This window comes from Thalassophryne amazonica, chromosome 20, assembly GCF_902500255.1.
Source record: "Thalassophryne amazonica chromosome 20, fThaAma1.1, whole genome shotgun sequence".
In the NCBI taxonomy this organism is placed as follows: domain Eukaryota; kingdom Metazoa; phylum Chordata; class Actinopteri; order Batrachoidiformes; family Batrachoididae; genus Thalassophryne; species Thalassophryne amazonica.
The window spans coordinates 28,036,076-28,057,048 of record NC_047122.1 but is presented as its reverse complement, the minus strand read 5'-3'; the positions used below and the strand labels follow the sequence as shown (position 1 = coordinate 28,057,048).

At 38.5% G+C, this 20,973-nt stretch overlaps 1 protein-coding gene across 1 annotated transcript; it reads left to right on the top strand.

The window, feature by feature from the left end:
• Window positions 1–3,541: 3,541 nt before the first annotated feature.
• Window positions 3,542–18,621, top strand: si:ch211-133n4.6 (uncharacterized protein LOC797776 homolog). The gene is made up of 10 exons (XM_034161236.1): window positions 3,542–3,679; window positions 7,173–7,234; window positions 7,310–7,336; window positions 7,723–7,755; window positions 9,635–9,667; window positions 9,813–9,845; window positions 9,991–10,023; window positions 13,670–13,699; window positions 13,806–13,873; window positions 18,025–18,621. Exons 1-10 carry the CDS (start codon window positions 3,669–3,671, stop codon window positions 18,199–18,201), a joined length of 507 nt encoding a protein of 168 aa, XP_034017127.1. The 5' UTR covers window positions 3,542–3,668; the 3' UTR covers window positions 18,202–18,621.
• The last annotated feature ends 2,352 nt before the right edge of the window (window positions 18,622–20,973 follow it).

Here is a 20,973-nt window from a genome sequence, read left to right as displayed (position 1 = left end):
AGAGACCTGCCACTGATGTCAAAGTGCTGCTCTAGACTGACTGGCTGTCACCTCCACCACTCAAAACAAAAAAAACGGAACAGATTGAAACAGAATGTGACTTTTTAATCTCTTAAAATGCCTCTTAAAATAAGTCAAGGTTAGCCATCTTTGGAAAGGCGCCTCCTTTCCAAATGACCAGTCCACTCAGCCTGGATGTCAAGAATAAAGCCAGGTCAACTGTTGTGAGATACTAACCCCCAAAACAAAGAAGGGTCAAAATATGGTCACCCTATTATTAGGTTCCAAATACAGCATTTTCAGTTATAGAAGTGTTTATTTCTTACTACCTTTTACATAATATATGACAAAAATGTTATATTTACACACAAACGAAACAGAGTTTGCAGCTAGCTACCAGCCCGTGATGTCACCATGCTAACATCTGCTAAATGTCTTGTAAATCACTTCAGAGGTGTTACTAGGTTCCAAAAACAGAGATTTCAGTTTTAGAAGTGTTTATTTCTCACTAGCTTTTACAGAATATATGTGAAACATCTTTATATAAACACATAAATGAAGCAGTTTTAGAGAGACCTGCCACTGATGTCAAAGTGCCGCTCTAGACTGACTGGCTGTCACCTCCACCACTCAAAACAAATAAAAAACGGAACAGATTGAAACAGAATGTGACTTTTTAACCTCTTAAAATAAGTCAAGGTTAGCCATCTTTGGAAAGGCGCCTCCTTTCCAAATGAAGACCAGTCCACTCAGCCTGGACTGAAAGCCAGGTCTTCAACGGAAGTCAGAGACTAACCCCCAAAACAAAGAAGGGTCAAAATATGGTCACCCTATTATTAGGTTCCAAATACAGCATTTTCAGCTGTAGAAGTGTTTATTTCTTACTACCTTTTACATAATATATGACAAAGATGTTATATTTACACACAAACGAAACAGAGTTTGCAGCTAGCTACCAGCCCGTGATGTCACCACGCTAACATCTGCTAAATGTCTTGTAAATCACTTCAGAGGTGTTACTAGGTTCCAAAAACAGAGATTTCAGTTTTAGAAGTGTTTATTTCTCACTAGCTTTTACAGAATATATGTGAAACATGTTTATATAAACACATAAATGAAGCAGTTTTAGAGAGACCTGCCACTGATGTCAAAGTGCTGCTCTAGACTGACTGGCTGTCACCTCCACCACTCAAAACAAATAAAAAACGGAACAGATTGAAACAGAATGTGACTTTTTAACCTCTTAAAATGCCTCTTAAAATAAGTCAAGGTTAGCCATCTTTGGAAAGGCGCCTCCTTTCCAAATGACCAGTCCACTCAGCCTGGACGTCAAGAATAAAGCCAGGTCAACTGTTGTAAGATACTAACCCCCAAAACAAAGAAGGGTCAAAATATGGTCACCCTATTATTAGGTTCCAAATACAGCATTTTCAGTTATAGAAGTGTTTATTTCTTACTACCTTTTACATAATATATGACAAAGATGTTATATTTACACACAAATGAAACAGAGTTTGCAGCTAGCTACCAGCCCGTGATGTCACCACGCTAACATCCGCTAAATGTCTTGTAAATCACTTCAGAGGTATTACTAGGTTCCAAAAACAGAGTTTTCAGTTTTAGAAGTGTTTACTTCTCACAAGCTTTTACAGAATATATGTGAAACATGTTTATATAAACACATAAATGAAGCATTTTTAGAGAGACCTGCCACTGATGTCAAAGTGCCACTCTAGACTGACTGGCTTTCACCTCCACCACTCAAAACAAAAAAACGGAACAGATTGAAACAGAATGTGACTTTTTAATCTCTTAAAATGCCTCTTAAAATAAGTCAAGGTTAGCCATCTTTGGAAAGGCACCTCCTTTCCAAATGAAGACCAGTCCACTCAGCCTGGACTGAAAGCCAGGTCTTCAACGGAAGTCAGAGACTAACCCCCAAATCAAAGAAGCGAAGATATGTTTGGTAAATGATGTGGAAATTGAGCCATTACAACTTCAGCAGGGTGGCTCAAGCTGAAACTGATCTGAACTAGATCACAGGCATTGCTCTGTGACAACAGAATGTGATTGGGCTAGGTCTTTGGTGCTAGGTCTCTTTGGAGGATCCTTGTGTCTTGCTATAATGACTTTGTGTCAAAACAAGGGGTTACTTAGTAAGACTGATGAGGAGGATTACTGACATTGTGAGGGAACATCACCTATGACATTTTGTCAGCACAATCTCACGCTGTTCATGATGTGGTCAAGTTTATTTCACTATTTTTAACTCTACATGCTACCCTTACCTTTAACCATAACAATAACGCAACCCGGTCTCACAGCAGTTTGTGGGACTGGGTAACGAAAAGTACATTAATCTGTGGGTTCGTGACGGGGGTATGAAAATGGGCATTTTTTTTGTAATGGGGCACTAATTTATTTCATGATGGGGCACAGAATGTGGGGTGAAGGGGGGTCTGGAGGAGTCGTGGTTAACGTTTGGGGAGGGTACACACTTACAGTATGGTTATGGTTAGAGTTAGGAGAAGGGGAAGATTATAAATAGAAAAATAAAAATTTTTCGTCAGGGGCACAAAAAAAAGTGACAACAGGCTGCCATAACGTGTCACCCCAAATTTTGTGATACCATCATGAAGTTAAGTCATGATGGTGTCATGAACATGAGACTAAATCACTTTTCGTGATGCCATCATGAACTGGTGTTGGATCAGGTTGCATTTTGTTCACGTGGTGTGTTTCTGTGGACATGGTCAAGCATGCAGGCCTCAGTGACGAAGACCTGAGTGACTTAAGAAGGCCAAGGACACGCCCATGTTTGGGGTGGGGATGGACCGGTTGTCTACATGGATGATTGCCATCCTGAACCCAAGACACACGCTGCCAGATCTCATCTACTGTTAGCTACTCTACAAGTTCCTACTAAAGTTTAAATGGTGAAGAAATTGAGCAGAACTCTCTCCTAATATCTGCCGTGTGCACACCCGTTATGCTTCGTTTGCACCTGATGGTGTGACATGTCAGAGATGCGAGTTGGTCGTGATTCGTACTTGACTGGGAGACCGCATGAGAAGACCAGAAGCTGTGGTGTGTTTCTCCACACCATGAAAAGTGAATCTGCTCTGGATCTGCTACAGTGACGCTGAACATTCGAGGGCAGCTGAAAAACAAGTTGATTCATTCATTTTTTTTTATTACGAATTAACGGACAACTACAAAGAAGGTCGCTAGCCTTTTGTTGCTGTGATTTTGGGCGTAATCTCCTCCACACATCCCCCATCCATTTATTCCTTCCTAAAATATTTTTTTCAAGCTTTTTTTCCACAAAAGCAGCAGTTGTCAGAGAGCTTTAATGTAAATACAGTTGTAAAAACCTTCAAATCCTTCAGGTTTAGGCTGAGTTTAGTTTGAACTACTTGAAGTTAAGACTAAATTTTGTGGTTGAGGGTTGGGGGGGTGTTGCAGGGTTAGAAACACAGGTGTTTGATTCTTCTCCACTCAAAGCAGAAACATGAAACACACACGCAGACGCACTGAGCTGGTGACATTTTGGTGAGTATAAAGGTGATGCTGCCGCTGCTCCCCGTCAGACTCCTGTGGCGCCACATCAAAGTCAGTTCAGTACCTGGTGCCAGACAGAAGCCAGGAACCTGTGACCTCACAGAAACATGCTGATCAGGTATGTTCACCTTTGTTCTCTTCCTTGTCTTTTTTTTATATGAGCATCTGAACTGATGGACTCCTGATTGAGATCAGGGAGGAAAACCTCACCTCTTCCTGTGCTTGCAGCCTTTTTGGGAGATGCTGAATTCTATGTGGTCAGATTAATTTTAATAAGTCTGAAGTAGTGAATTCATCTTGACAGGACATAATGCACAATTTTTTAAAACTGCCAAATTACACAAACAAGAAAAAAAAAAAATCAGTGACAACTCTGCTACAATTATACTGATTTTATTAAATATTATGAACATGTTTGGAATTTATTTTCAAGAAAAAAAATGACCCGAAATTTGCTGTTACTGGGCCTTTAAAAAATCCACTTAACTTTTATAAATTTTAAATTGCTCAGTAAAAATAACATCTTGTGTCTTATTCTAAGTGATCATATCACTACTGAACTTATTTTTAATTTCTTCATATTTTTGCACAGTGGCACTAAACAGCCCATCTTAATGGTGCTTGAAGTATTATAAAATCTGAATGTTTGGACAGTTAAAATTTATGTCGACCCACTCATCAAGAAAAATATCTAATGTGCAATTTTCTAGAAAAAACAAAATTCTGTGGTAACAAAACTTTTAACATTAAGATGTACTGGGCATGATGTTAAACTGCATCCAGGGACTGTACATGGTCCTCCAGCCTACAGGTAATTCCTTTTCTGGGGTCTTGGTGGCTGAATTGGCATTTCAGCCGCTGTAAAGGACTTTACAAAGTCCAGCATTGGAAAATATCATGTTTCCATGTTCTATGGGCGTAACGGTGCTGCTGCCTTCCATCAGATGTTGGTACACAATTTGAAGGTGATGTAGAAAAGCTGCATAGAGCCTCATCTCTGAAAAAGATCAAAGCACTGAAGAGCACCAAAGGTCTTGTTTCTGGAGGGTGGAGAGTGGAGCGGTGCAGAGGGGGTGCCCACTAAAGAGCACCACCCCGGTTAAAAACCTGAAGTTGTTCATGCTGGTTGCCACCTGGAATGTTCTTTCTCTCAGCAAGAATGAGCATCTTTTACTGCTGTCAAGGAAGCTTGGACAGCTCTGCGTTACAGTGGCTTTGTGAAGGTTTGGAGACCTGGAAGCAACCACATCGCTGTAGGTGAATATGTGTACTATTGATCTGGTTGCCTCAGTCATCAGCAGACTGAAGGAGCGACAGCTGATGTGATGGACTGGATTTTTCCAGTGGTGTTAGATGTCACCCTCGTCAATGAGCTTATTATGAGGCTCAGACGTCTCTGAGAGTCCTGTCTGTTGTCTCAGTCTGTGCACTGACTGTCAGTGATATGGTATCATCTCGGTGACTTGTGCCTGTCTTCTAGAATTGATTCCTGTGATGTGCTTATGCTCTGGTTCACTTCATGAAAACTCATAGAGTTGTACAAACATACAGATTTCACCTGATCTAGGAAATCTAATGTTGGCCTCCCTTCAATGCCTCCCTCATCTGTTTTGTTGTTGTTCCAAATTTTGCATGTAATATTTCAATCATATTTTAATCATTTATTTATAGAGCACTGTAACTGCGGAAAATTACAAAGTGCTCAACATAGCACCAGAATCTCAAGTCAAGTCTCGGAGAATGCGCTGGTACTGGGGTTCACTGCATCCACAACACCACGGAACCGCCTTGGGTCCTGGATGGCAACCACCCAGACACACAACCAGTCAATTCCCACATCTCTAAAGTAACCATCTACACAGTAAATGTTGCAGAGTAAAATGTACTCTGCCAGGACTACATTTGGTCTCAGTCCAAATAGAGTTAAATATGCTCTATCACAGTGCTAAATCAACTCTATCAAAGTGTAAAATCAACTCTATCATGCTGTGAATGCCTCTTATTGGAGTTGAAAAACTTGATTTGACAAGATGGTAGAGCTGAATTCACTCTATAATAGAGTGCATTTAACTCTGGTAGGACTGGGACCAGATGTTATCCTGGCAGAGTATATTTTACTCTGCAACATTTTCTGCAAAATTTTAACGTAAGCCTCCCCTTGGTCTTCTCTGGCTACTGGGGTCCTCAGCACTCAGGTACTGGTGTGCTGGATCATGCACAGAGAAACATGTCACATGGCCAAAATGTTGAAACTGATGTTCCCTCACTATGCAAGTGATCTTCCTCATCTTAGTCTCCCTAAGTAACCACTCATTTGATGCAAAGTCATTCCAACAGAACTCAAGGATGTTCCGAAGAGGCCTAGTACCAAAGACATACAGTAGTGACCTAAGGTCACTGGTTAGCATCCAAGTCTCCCAACCATACAATAAGACAGGAAAAAAACATACACCTTCATTCTCCTGCAAAGATACAGCATCGCCAAACACCTCTGTCCAGCAGCCTTAATGGGCATCAGCTGGCCAGCACAGACTTTCTGATCTTTTGTTTCCTCAACAGTTGATACACATCTTGTTCACAGATCCTGAGTGCTTTTGCGGTGACAGTGGAGAGGGATGGGGTAGTGCAGAGAGTATGAATGGCTATTTGATGTGTGAACCAGGACTAGTGATGTGTGTTGATGGTGGTGGCCACTCGAACCTACAGCAGAATGTCTTCAGGTCATTGGCCTGGTTATCAGCTGGGGTGGATATCTCTTGTTTCTGGTGATTTTGATGTCCACACCTGATTTCCAGCTTTTTGCTGTAGCACCTCTCTACTACTTTGATCTCCTTTGTGAATGCGTTTCTCGCTTGTTTGTACAGTGTCTTGTTTCTGCTTCTACTGTAGACACATCCTCCTTGGCCACGCGAAGCAGCGAGAATATTACTCGGATAGAAGTCTAGAGGTGATTGGACGTTCCCCGTCCTTAAGAGCAGTGTTGTGAAAGTAACTTTGACGTTACTTTTTTAGTTGCTTTATACATTTACTTTATGCAGTTACTTCATTAGCAGCTTTATGCAATTACTTTATTAGAATCTGCCAAAAACTTACAACTAATAAGTAATGTAACTAATAAGGTAACTAGTAATCTAACTTGGTTACTCTTAAAATTGAGCAATCAGCAAAGTAACTCATCAGCAAAGTAACTAATAGTTACTTTTCTGAGTACTAAATCTTAAAAATAACCAAATTAGATTATGAGTTACTTCATTAATTACATTCAGCAGCTGCCGACAAGTTGTCCGCGCAGCTGCTAATGAAGTAACTGTATAAAGTAACTGTAAAATAAAACTGTATAAAGTAACTGTAGAATAAAACTGTATAAAGTAACTAATGAAATAACTTTTCAAAGTTACTTTCCCAACACTGCTTAAGAGTAGTCCTTATTGTATGCCAGTTGCTTCATTTGGGTTTGAACATCACCACTGTGTAAATAAACCATCAACTTTTAAACTTAATATTTGAAAATATGTACATTAGTGCTAAAATTGTTGACTGCAGTCATGAGCTACATTCATGGTTTTAGTAGTAAACTTCTCAGACTGAAGATGGGCGATTTCTTGTTGCAGGATCTTTGTTATTCTGTTGGCTCTGATCATCCTGTTGGTCGAGGGAGAGCTGGACTCCAGCGGTAAGGCAAACTCTTGATTAACCAACTAATGTGTCAGCAGTTTGTGGTTTTACATAAACTCTTTTGTGTTTTCAGATGGAGTAATCCAATCCCTGTCAATAGGTAACTTCCAGTTTTGCGATATTACAACCTTGCTACTGTAGTAGTACGTCTTTCACATTCCACTAGTATTACTACCATACAACTGCCATATTACTATCATGCTACAGTAGTATTGCTACCACACAACTGTAGTACTGCTAGCAGAGATTTTTCCATACTGGGGCACTGAACTGACTTCTCGTCTTTCCCTTGGACATGATACATTATGCTTGTTTGAGGAAGATTGTTAATTGTCCGAGGATACAGAAAAAAGAAATACATATCTTCAGAGGAAATACTATATGAAGTACAAAGTATATAAAGCATTGCAGTATGTTCACAGTGTTAAACATTTAGAATGCAGTACACAACAACAGTAATCTGTAACCTGTACATTTCTGAAACAGACAAAGACTCCACCTGGGAGGAAATACCCACAGGTAGGAAAAAAAAAACACTTTACAATCAGTATTTGCGTTTAATTGTACATTTGCTTCATAGAGATCAAGTCAAGCCTCTGAGCAAACAAAATCTATGCTGTGCTCAATCAGTGTATTTCTGTGTTTGTCATTATCCATATAAATACCAAAAATATCAATGTATTTTTCAGTCTCTGTGTACTCTTGGTAATTTGCCACAGTAGAGACACTTACGTGTGTTGGATGTAAACATGGGAAATAATCTTTTGCACAAACAGTAGCATTTTTCTCAATATAACAACTGATCTGTGCCTATGGGAGAACCTGTTCAGTGCTGTGTCGCTTGTCCTTCATTGCACCGATAGATGTGCACCGTAATGTGTACGCTGTGTTTTGTATTTCTGCATGGCATCGAGAAGGCACAGTCGCATCGTATTATCATGCACCAAGTGTACTATGCAGTACAGTTTAGAGGTTTAGAACTGCATTATACTGTGTGATGCTACTGTATTATGCATATAATAATGTATTATTTGTACTTTTTTTTATTTTATAGTAGGGCACTGTACTAGTCATTGTGTTGTACTATATGGGTTATGCTGTATACTACTGTGTTGTGATGTATTTTACTCTGTAGTACCATATGGTAAATAAATTGCATTTATATAGCGCTTTTTCCATCTGTGTTGTGATGTATTTTACTCTGTAGTACCATATGGTAAATAAATTGCATTTATATAGCGCTTTTTCCATCTGCATCAGACGTCATCAGTGAAATGTGGGCGTGTTTTTTTACCTTCTCCAGCTGCTGGGGTCCTCGACTCTGCAAAACCTGATTGATGGATCGTGTGCAGAGAAACACACCACATGACCAAAGTGTGTGTGTGTGTGTGTGTGTGTGTGTGTGTGTGTGTGTGTGTGTGTGTGTGTGTGTGTGTGTGTGTGTGTGTGTGTGTGTGTGTGTGTGTCTGCATTGGTCCTCTGGCTCACACATGCAGCAACCCTTCTGGGTTTTTTTTGTTTGTTTGTTTGTTTGGCAGGATTAGCCCTCCACATATAGTAAAAGCTCAACACTAAAATAAAGGTAAAATTCTTGTTTCCACACTCTGTGGGAATAATTATGTAGCTGACTTCCACCAGAGGGTAGCAAACGCTATGAAGGAGATGGAGAAAAGCCATTTGGAACTTCATGTCTGCAAAAGAAGAAACCAAAGGAGAGTACGGAGGATCTTTAGGGGATATGGGGAGGTGATGTTGGGCTTGAGACCAAAAGATCCTCGGTTCAAATCCCAGCCTGACCGGAAAATTACTAATTGCTCCTAATCACTAATCACTAGTTGCTCCCGGTGCGCCTTGTATGGCAGCACCCTCATATCGGGGTGAATGTGAGGCATTATTGTAAAGCACTTTGAGCATCTGATGCAGATGGAAAAGCGCTATATAAATGCAGTCCATTTATCTTGTCTTTGGGAGATGGAGGCTGGTACAATGATGTTTTTGTATCAACGCGCAGGGTGTTGCGCATCCTAGTAATTTCTTAAAAACTACACCTGTGTCAGTTGTACAGTAAGAATGGCCACGCTGTGCACCGTCAGAGGGAAGATAGGGTGCTTACACTTGCTTCTGATAATAATTATCGCCAGGTTCGTCTATGTGAGCCCAAAAAATAAAAATTTTATATATATATATATAACAATGATAAAAAGAAAATAATAAACTATTTTTCTCTCCAAAAATGGAATAAGCCCATTTTTTCCATCTACATTGACAATTTTGACAACACACATCAGTACACAAGTAAAATTGCTTTTCCTTTTCAGCTTTCTTTACTTAATAAAGTCTGTTTGAGAAAGAGATAATATTTGATATGCTTCTTCAGATTAGCCCTTTTTTTCCCCAGAGGGAATGAATGCCATCTCTCCTGATCAACCCGGTAAGACGTATGAAAGGATCAACCTGATCACTGCTACTTCTGCTTCATATTTTATTCTCACTGAACTCAGCTGCATGTTTTTGTTTGCTGCTTTTATGTCAAAATAACAAAATTTCTGTTATTTTATTTTTTATTTTTTCCCCAGATGAGACCCACAGTTATAGAGGAGGACAATCAGGTAGTACAGAATGACTGATGAGATGCTGTAACACAATAATGCAGTGTATTCGAGCTCTTTACAACCTCTCACATTGCTGCAGTGATTGTGTGCAGAAATGTGTTTGTCAGCCGTGTGTAACCATCACACACATTTATGTTTCCAGACACCAGAAGCACCAGTGCAGAGACAGCAGATGGTGAGACTTTTACATCTGGTTACACATTATACATAAATATCTTGGGATCCACATTTTCAGCAAGAGGAATCAGAGATTTCTGATGTCCGCCAATCTGGATCCAGATCACCTCCAAAATTCTGTGGAGTCTTCCACACCCTAATATCTACGTGTGGTGCAAATTTGGCGATAATCTGTGAAGTATTTTTGAAGTAATCCTTCATAGCCTACAACCCCAATTCCAATGAAGTTGGGACTCTGTGTGAAATGTAAGTAAAAAGAGAATACAATGATTTGCCAATCCTCTTCAACTTATATTCAGTTGAATACACCACAAAGACAAGATATTTAATGTTCACACTGATAAACTTTATTGTTTTTGTGCAAATATTTGCTCATTTTGAAATGGATGCCTGCAGCATGTTTCAAAAAAGCTGGGACAGTGGCATGTTTACCACTGTGTTACATCACCTTTCCTTCTAACAACACTCAATAAGCGTTTGGGAACTGAGGTCACTAATTGTTGAAGCTTTGTAGGTGGAATTATTTCCCATTCTTGCTTGATGTACGACTTCAGTTGTTCAACAGTCCGGGGTCGCTGTTGTCGTATTCTGCACCACACATTTTCAATGGGTTACAGGTCTGGACTGCAGGCAGGCCAGTCTAGTACCCATACTCTTTTACTATGAAGCCACGCTGTTGTAACACGTGCAGAATGTGGCTTGGCATTGTCTTGCTGAAATAAGGAGGGACGTCCTGAAAAAGACGTTGCTTGGATGGCAGCATGTGTTGCTCCAAAACCTGGATGTACCTTTCAGCATTGATGGTGCCATCACAGATGTGTAAGTTGCCCATGCCGTGGGCACTAACACACCCCCATACCATCACAGATGCTGGCTTTTGAACGTAGCGCTGGTAACAATCTGGATGGTTGTTTTCCTCTTTTGTCCGGAGGACATGACATCCATGATTTCCAAAAACAGTTTGAAATGTGGACTCATCAGACCACAGCACACTTTTCCACTTTGCGTCTGTTCATTTCAAATGAGCTCAGGCCCAGAGAAGGCGTGGCGTTTCTGGATGTTGTTGATGTATGGCTTTGGCTTTGCATGGTAGAGTTTTAAGTTGCACTTGTAGATGTAGTGACAAACTGTGTTAACTGACAATGGTTTTCTGAAGTGTTCCTGAGCCCACACGGTAAGATCCTTTACACAATGATGTTGGTTTTTAATACAGTGCCGCCTGAGGGATTGAAGGTAACAGACATTCAATGTTGGTTTTTGGCCTTGCCGCTTACATGTACAAAGCTCTCCATATTCTCTGGATCTTGTTGTTGTTTTTGTGTTTTTGTGGTTGTTTTTAAAGTGAAATCTTGATCCAGAATCCAGATCAGGTGCCACTGACCGAACTGTCCCCCTTAAAAAATGGTCCGCCCTGCCTTCACTGCGCAGGCATAATTTCAGAGCTCAGCAGTGTCATTTCTGAGCGTCACTCGCGGTTCACCAATTATCACCTCGTTTCTGTTTCAAACTGCACTCCAGTCATCATCTATCTCAGCAACAGGTATCTGAAGCTTTTGTACAACAGTCATTTCCACATAAATTCAGCATTATTTTATAATAAAAGACGGTGGACAGATCAGAGTGCCACTGTTGCTGCTGCGCCTACGTCATTTCAGAGCGTCAGTAACGACTCGCCGACTATCGCCTCGTTTTCTGCTTAAAAAGGCCTTGTTTCTGCTTAAAACTGACTTTAGAATGATTTAAGAGGTTTTACTTTGTCATCTGATGGTAATAATCACATTATTCCCTTTGGTCCCTTTTGGTGTAGCGAGTCAGACTCAAACGTGCTGCTGTTGTCCCAAATGAGGCATGCGCAGTGAAGGCAGGGTGGACCAATTTTTAGGGGGGGACTGTTCGGTCTGCAACACTGAATCACCTCAAAAATTCAGTAGAGTCTTCCATGCATTAATACGAGGTCTATTAGAAAAGTATCCGACCTTATTATTCTTTTCAAAAACCATATGGATTTGAATCACGTGTGATTACTCAGCCAAGCTTGAACCTTCGTGCACATGCGTGAGTTTTTGTCACGCCTATCGGTTGCGTCATTCGCCTGTGAGCAGACTTTGAGTGAGGAGTGGTCCACCCCTCTTGTCGTTTTTTTCATTGTTTAGGAATGGCTCAGAGACTGCCGCTTTGCTTGATCAAAATTTTTTCAGAAACTGTGAGGGACATCAAAGTGGACACCATTCGAGAAATTCAGATGGTTTTTGGTGAAAGTTTTATGGGCTTCAAAGAGATTACGGAGTGTTACTGTCGCTTTAAGGATGGCCCAGAGCGACTGGTGGTGCGCTGCGCTCCGAAGCCACCATCGACAGGCTGAGCAACCATTTCATTTCTAAACGGATGGATGTATGGATCCGTGACCATCGTGTGCAATTTCTCTGGTTATCACAAGAGCTGGACATCAACCATTTTCCGGCAGATTTCACTTTTAACAAGAGATTTTGTCATGGAAAGCCGAGCGGAGGCTTCGCGCGTCACGATGGATTCGCTACTGGAGCGAGACAAAACCACTTCCGTTTTGGTCTCACAGGACGGCTTTGAGATGGCGTTCAGACAGCTGTCTGTGGTTTTTCCATCGAGTGATTATCCGAGAAATTGTGGATGTGCCTGGACATGCCAGAACATGTCCTGTGAGGCTTCATCACGGCGTTGCTTTGCCCCATGCGGCACCGCTGCGATGCGCGAAGCCTCCTCTCCTCTTTCCATGACAAAAACTCCTGTAACAGTGGAATGTGCCATTCATTTCCAAACTGGACGCTGTGTTTTATCTGGGATGTCATCTGACTAGTACAGGAATTGTGAAAAGACGTTTCCATCAGCACTTTTTCAGCACATTGAGACAGACGTGTGGAGGAATTCCGCGCGCCGAATGAAAAAAACGACGAGGGGGTGGACCACTCCTCACTCAAAAGCCTGCTCACAGGCGAATGACGCAACCGACAGGCATGTAAAAACTCACGCATGCGCACGAAGGTTCACGCCTGGCTGACGCAATCACATGTGATTCAAATCCATATGGTTTTTGAAAAAAATAATAATGTCGGATACTTTTCTAATAGACCTCGTATATGATATATCTCTGGTGCAAATTTGGTGAGAATCTGTGAAGTGGTTTTGAAGTAATCCTTCAATGCCTGTACGTGTAAAGTGAAACTTGATCCAGAATCCAGATCCAGATCCAGATCACCTCCAAAATTCAGTGGTTTTCCTTGACCTAATATCTATCTGTGGTGAAATTTCATCAAAATCCGTGAAAACTAATTACTTAAGAACTGAAAAAACACTGAAAAATACCTTCAGACGACTGAACAGGTACAAAAATATGCACTGTATATTTCTTTTAACAAATGCCAGAAATGCTCTTGAGTTCTAAGTCTTATTTCAAGGCATGAGAAAAAAGTTGATGACATTGTGTGATGATGAATTTGGGTGCTGTTACAGAGTTGGTGACGTTTATTCCTGAAATTCTTCGGAGATGTTCCCAATGTGGGCAACTTCACCCTCTTTTACTCCAGATTTTTAGCTTTACATGTGTACTGGTTCACCACCATGTTTTAAGAGATTCAGCAGTTGTTTTTTAATTATTTGTCTTCATACAGCTCCAGCAGTCCCTGATCTGCCAGTACCGGGTACGTCCACTTTATCCAGCCGCTGAATGTTTTGATTGTGGTTGTGTGGTTGAATTGATGAACAGCCTTGTTAAGGGTTTGGATGAAACCATCATGTCTCTTTCAGAATCTGCTGCTGAGCCTCAAAACCCAAATCCTGCTGCTGTAAACAGTGTCGAGGAAGACGATGGTGAGAAAATATACCAAGCACTTTATAGTGAAAAGATGAATCCCACACTGTTTTTACTGAGCTTTGAGGACATGCTAGCTAGGGTGGGGAAGCTTGCGGTGGGGGGCGGGGGGGTGCATACAGAGGGTTGAATGTAGGGGAGCCTGTGTGGAAGTGGGGTGTGTGCTTGTGGAGAGGCATGGGGGGCCTGTGTGTGGGAGGAGCTTGCATGGGGGTTACATGTTGGGGGAGTGTTGCGGAGGGGGGGGGGGTGGTCAATTAGCTCACATCAACAAACTGCAGTATTCTGAACCATGTGCATCTGAGATGCTCAACAGTTTCTGATTAGGGTTGTGGCTCTATGTCATAAAGTATTTTAAAATGGACATATTTGTCCATTTTACACGTATAACAGATTGTGTCCATTTTATACATATAATAGATTTTGTGTGTTACATACATATAACAGATTTTGTCCGTTTTATACATATCATGGATTTTGTCTGTTACATACATATAACAGATGTTGGCCATTTTATACATATAGCGGTTTTTATGTTTTATACATATAAAACAGATTTTGTCCGTTTTATACATATAACAGATTTTGTCCATTTTATACATATCATGGATTTTGTCTGTTACATACATATAACAGATTTTGTCTGTTTTATACATATAACAAATTTTGTCCATTTTATACATATCATGGATTTTGTCTGTTACATACATATAACAGATTTTGTCTGTTTTATACATATAACAGATTGTGTCCATTTTATACATATCATGGATTTTGTCTGTTACATACATATAACAGATTTTGTCTGTTTTATACATATAACAAATTTTGTCCATTTTATACATATCATGGATTTTGTCTGTTACATACATATAACAGATTTTGTCTGTTTTATACATATAACAGATTGTGTCCATTTTATACATGTCATGGATTTTGTCTGTTACATACATATAACAGATTTTGTCCGTTTTATACATATCATGGTTTTTGTCTGCTACATACATATAACAGATGTTGGCCATTTTATACATATAGCGGTTTTTATGTTTTAAACATATAAAATGGATTTTGTCTGTTTTATACATATAACAGATTTTGTCCATTTTATACATATCATGGATTTTGTCTGTTACATACATATAACAGATGTTGGCCATTTTATACATATAGCGGTTTTTATGTTTTATACATATAACAGATTGTGTCCATTTTATACATATCATGGATTTTGTCTGTTACATACATATAACAGATTTTGTCCGTTTTATACATATCATGGTTTTTGTCTGCTACATACATATAACAGATGTTGGCCATTTTATACATATAGCGGTTTTTATGTTTTATACATATAAAACAGATTTTGTCCATTTTATACATATAACAGATTTTGTCCATTTTATATATATCATGGATTTTGTCTGTTACATACATATAACAGATTTTGTCTGTTTTATACATATCATGGATTTTGTCTGTTACATACATATAACAGATTTTGTCTGTTTTATACATATAACAGATTTTGTCCATTTTATACATATCATGGATTTTGTCTGTTACATAGATATAACAGATTTTGTCTGTTTCATACATATAACAGATTTTGTCCATTTTTTATGTATAACATATTTTGTCCATTTTATACATATCACAGATTTTGTCTGTTACATACATAGAACAGATTTTGTCAATTTTATATATATATATAAAATGGATTTTGTCTGTTACATACATATAATGGAGTTTGTCCGTTTTATATATATAAAACGGATTTTTTCTGTTTTATACATATAATGGATTTTGTCTGTTTTATACATATAACAGATTTTGTCCATTTTATACATATCATGGATTTTGTCTGTTACATACATATAACAGATTTTGTCTGTTTTATACATATAACAGATTGTGTCAATTTTATACATATCATGGATTTTGTCTGTTACATACATATAACAGATTTTGTCTGTTTTATACATATAACAGATTGTGTCCATTTTATACATATCATGGATTTTGTCTGTTATATACATATAACAGATTTTGTCTGTTTTATACATATAACAGATTGTGTCCATTTTATACATATCATGGATTTTGTCTGTTACATACATATAACAGATTTTGTCCGTTTTATACATATCATGGTTTTTGTCTGCTACATACATATAACAGATGTTGGCCATTTTATACATATAGCGGTTTTTATGTTTTATACATATAAAATGGATTTTGTCTGTTTTATACATATAACAGATGTTGGCCATTTTATACATATAGCGGTTTTTATGTTTTATACATATAAAACAGATTTTGTCCGTTTTATACATATAACAGATTTTGTCCATTTTATATATATCATGGATTTTGTATGTTTTATACATATAACAGATGTTGGCCATTTTATACATATAGCGGTTTTTATGTTTTATACATATAAAACAGATTTTGTCCGTTTTATACATATAACAGATTTTGTCCATTTTATATATATCATGGATTTTGTATGTTTTATACATATAACAGATTTTGTCTGTTTTATACATATCATGGATTTTGTCTGTTACATACATATAACAGATTTTGTCCATTTTATACATATCATGGATTTTGTCTGTTACATACATATAACAGATTTTGTCTGTTTTATACATATAACAGATTTTGTCCATTTTATACATATCACAGATTTTGTCTGTTACATACATAGAACAGATTTTGTCGATTTTATATATATATATAAAATGGATTTTGTCTGTTACATACATATAACAGATTTTGTCTGTTTTATACATATAACAGATTGTGTCCATTTTATACATATCATGGATTTTGTCTGTTACATACATATAACAGATTTTGTCTGTTTTATACATATAACAGATTGTGTCCATTTTATACATATCATGGATTTTGTCTGTTACATACATATAACAGATTTTGTCTGTTTTATACATATAACAGATTGTGTCCATTTCATACATATCATGGATTTTGTCTGTTACATACATATAACAGATGTTGGCCATTTTATACATATAGCGGTTTTTATGTTTTATACATATAAAACAGATTTTGTCCGTTTTATACATATAACAGATTTTGTCCATTTTATATATATCATGGATTTTGTATGTTTTATACATATAACAGATTTTGTCTGTTTTATACATATCATGGATTTTGTCTGTTACATACATATAACAGATTTTGTCCATTTTATACATATCATGGATTTTGTCTGTTACATACATATAACAGATTTTGTCTGTTTTATACATATAACAGATTTTGTCCATTTTATACATATCACAGATTTTGTCTGTTACATACATAGAACAGATTTTGTCGATTTTATATATATATAAAATGGATTTTGTCTGTTACATACATATAATGGAGTTTGTCCGTTTTGTATATATAACGGATTTTTTCTGTTTTGTCCGTTTTATATATAACAGATTTTGTCAATTTTATACATATAACGGATTTTTGTCTGTTTATATATATATATATATATGGATTTTGTCTGTTTTATACATATAACAAACTTCAATTATAATGGACAAAATTCGCTGGGCCACCTGAATCTATGATATGTGAGTTTTACTGTATTTGTGCTGACATGGTACTCAATGTCATTGTTTAATTGGCTGATTTTCTTCAATTTTGTAGTTCATATTTGTTTGGCTCATTCATGAACAGCAAGATTTGGACAAATTTATTGAATTGGATTCATCCTGGGTTTTGTGTCTGTTACTGCCATGATTTTCTGCAACAGAACAGATAAATGGTCTCTGCAGTTAATTGTCCAACCTCTACCGAGCCTCCTGCTCACTGTCACAGCTTGTGGTCTCATCATTGTCATTGTGAAGTTTCAGATCTCCCTGCAGAATCCTAATCAGTGCTTGAATTCTCCATTTGATGAAAACATCTCTATCTGCATCTCCATCTGCAAAATAAGTAAATAAATAATCAGTGGTCTTCATTGAACTTTGCAGGATTGTGTGCCATAGGATTAGGCCAAGAACGGACCCTTTTGAGACTATATGATAAATGACCTGATGACAAACTATGACATTTCTGTTATTTCAGAAAAACATCTTACTCTCCTAACAGTGTGTCATTTGTTACCCACTTCATGCAGAAGAGGAGAGCTCAGACTCTAAAGAAAGCAGCAAAAAGAAGCCCAGTTCAGTCAACCTGCAGCGCCGCGCCCCTCAGAGCCTTGCCGCCCCTTCCCAACCTGGCGCTGGCAACCCAAAGGTGACAGTACGAAGCCGAGCATCCAAGAGAAGGTTGAGGACTGGCCCTCGCCAAATGTAAACATTGGCACATGCGTGCGTGCACACACGCACAGAGGGTTCTATCATATCTGTAACAATAAGTAACTGGATCCACTTGAGTTCACTGAAGTCATTTTATCATGTTTGTTTTTCTGTCAGTGAACAGCATGTACTGTACATAAAGTGATTTATCATGTTTTACATCAGACACTGAAACTAAAACTGGATAAATTACTGAAAATGTTACAAGGCCAGAAAATAAAACACAACAGTTTTTTTTTCCTTTTTTCAGACAGCAGATTAAAATGTAAAAGTGCCTGAAGTGCTTGCTCTAGTGGAAATGTTGGGTCTCTGTAAATGATACACACAGTGCAATCAAGATTTGCTTTACATGTAATGTGCATTTTTATAATATCTGTTGTGATTTGGTATTATACAAATAAAACTGACCTGAAAAGAAGTCATGTGCTGGATTATTGCAACGGCTACTTCACTACTTCATGCACTCAGTGATTGGTTGATGAAGGAACAGTCACAATTCATGTAACACACAAACACACACACACACACATACATACAGTGAGGAAAATAAGTATTTGAACACCCTGCGATTTTGCAAGTTCTCCCACTTAGAAATCATGGAGGGGTCTGAAATTTTCATCTTAGGTGCATATCCACTGTGAGAGACATAATCTAAAAAAAAACAAACTCTGGAAATCACAATGTATGATTTTTTTAATCACTTATTATCCCTCCTTATCCCAACCATGAAGCATGGGGTGGAAACATCATACTCTGGGGGTGCTCTTCTGCAAAGGGGACAGGACGACTACACCGTATTGAAGGGAGGATGGATGGGGTCGTGTATTGTGAGATTTTGGCAACCTCCTTCCCTCAGTAAGAGCATTGAAGATGGGTCATGGCTGGGTCTTCCAGCATGACAATGACCCCAAACACACAGCCAGGGTAACTAAGGAGGGACTCCGTAAGAAGCATTTCAAGGTCTTGGAGTGGCCTGGCCAGTCTCCAGACCTGAACTCAATAGAAAATCAATGGAGGGAGCTGAAACTCCAAACCTGAAAGATCTAGAGAAGATCTGTATGGAGGAGTGGACCAAACTCCCTGCTGCAGTGTGTGCAAACCTGGTGAAAAACTACAAGAAACGTTTGACCTCTGTAGTTGCAAACAAAGGCTACTGTACCAAATATTAACACTGATTTTCACAGGTGTTCAAATACTTATTTGCAGCAGTAACATACAAATAAATTATAAAAAAAATCATATATTGTGATTTCCGGATTTATATATATATATATATATATATATATATATATATATATATATATATATATATATATATATATATATATATTGTGTGTGTGTGTGTGCGCACGTGCGGCAGGCTCAGTGGCGGCTCCAGAGATTTTTTTCTGCAGGTGCTATGGGAGCACTTGGCATTTTTATGAGGGTGCTGTGGGCTCGTGTGTGGGGACGGCTCTCTGCCACATTCACGAGCATGCATACACATAGTCACATTCTGATCTGCGACAGCCACTAATGACATACAGAAAATCAAAAATCACACAAACAGACCTAGGTTACTGTTCAATACAAATATTCACAGACCGAAACATGTAGCCTATATCCTCAGGGGAGAAAATGCCAAAAGTAATCTTTCATCTGCCATTGGTGTCTTCATAATAGCGCAATGTGCCTGTTGTTGTGATTAACAGCAAAAGCATCAATTTGGTTCCTGTCCAGAGGCCGTGCTCTCTGAGGGGTAATTGCCAGGAGTGACACCGGGTTACTGGTTTGTCCGTCCCCACTGCTGTTCCTCAGCTAGTTCTTTAGGCGACAAAGACTTCACTTCTTTCCAATTCCACTCATGGATATTTGGGCAGCAAAAACCAAAGCATTTCACCAACTTGAAACTACACTCACTACAGTATGATGTCATTATTGATACTGAAAAACGCATCCATGCCTTTTTCTCCTCTAGACTTGACAACGGTAACTCCCTGCTCTTTGGGATCTCTGGAAAAAACCTTCAAAGGCTCCAATACATTCAAAACAGTGCAGCTAGAATTCTGATGAGAGTACGTAAACAGGAACACATTACACCTATTCTCCATAACCTTCACTGGCTCCCCAGAATCTACAGAATCCATTTTAAGATTGCTCTCACCACCCACCAATGCATCCATGGCAATGCCCCCACATACCTATATATATATATATATATATATATATATATATATATATATATATATACTAAACAACAAAAGAAACACAAGTATCCTTTAATATTGCTTTACAAATAAATTTTCTGTCAGATTTTGTATAGAATGTCACTTACAACAATAAATGAAGTTGTGTTTGAGTTTATGGAGTTGATAAACAGAAAGGTAATATTCTGGATCAAATCACAGTCAGTAACGCATATGACCACCAAGTGCTGCAATTAAATGCAACAAAACGTCTGTACATGGAACCCACTAAATGATGAATTTCCTGTTGAGGAATGGCCTGCCACTGCTCCCTCAAGAAATTCTGGACAACAGTGTTCACTATTGGGACATGAGCAGGAACACGATATCTCATAAGTATTCTATGGTCTGTCGCATGTCCTCCCTGTGTCATGGAACCTCCTCCTTAGCCAGCTGATATTTGATTCATGAACATTTGCACTTCTGATGTTCCGTGCTGTCATACCAACATCCAGCATGCCAATGGCGCATTCACAAGGAGTTTCAGTGAGTTGTGGCATGCAAATATCCAACAAATTTCACATTTTATCATTTGCTTTAATAGA

What these genes read in the sequence shown, in the direction of transcription:
- si:ch211-133n4.6 (XM_034161236.1), top strand. An exon ending in GGGAGAGCTGGACTCCAGCG is followed by an intron (nt 7,235 to 7,309) that starts GTAAGGCAAACT and finishes TTGTGTTTTCAG; the next exon opens with ATGGAGTAATCCAATCCCTG. An exon ending in CTGGGAGGAAATACCCACAG is followed by an intron (nt 7,756 to 9,634) that starts GTAGGAAAAAAA and finishes TTTTTTCCCCAG; the next exon opens with AGGGAATGAATGCCATCTCT.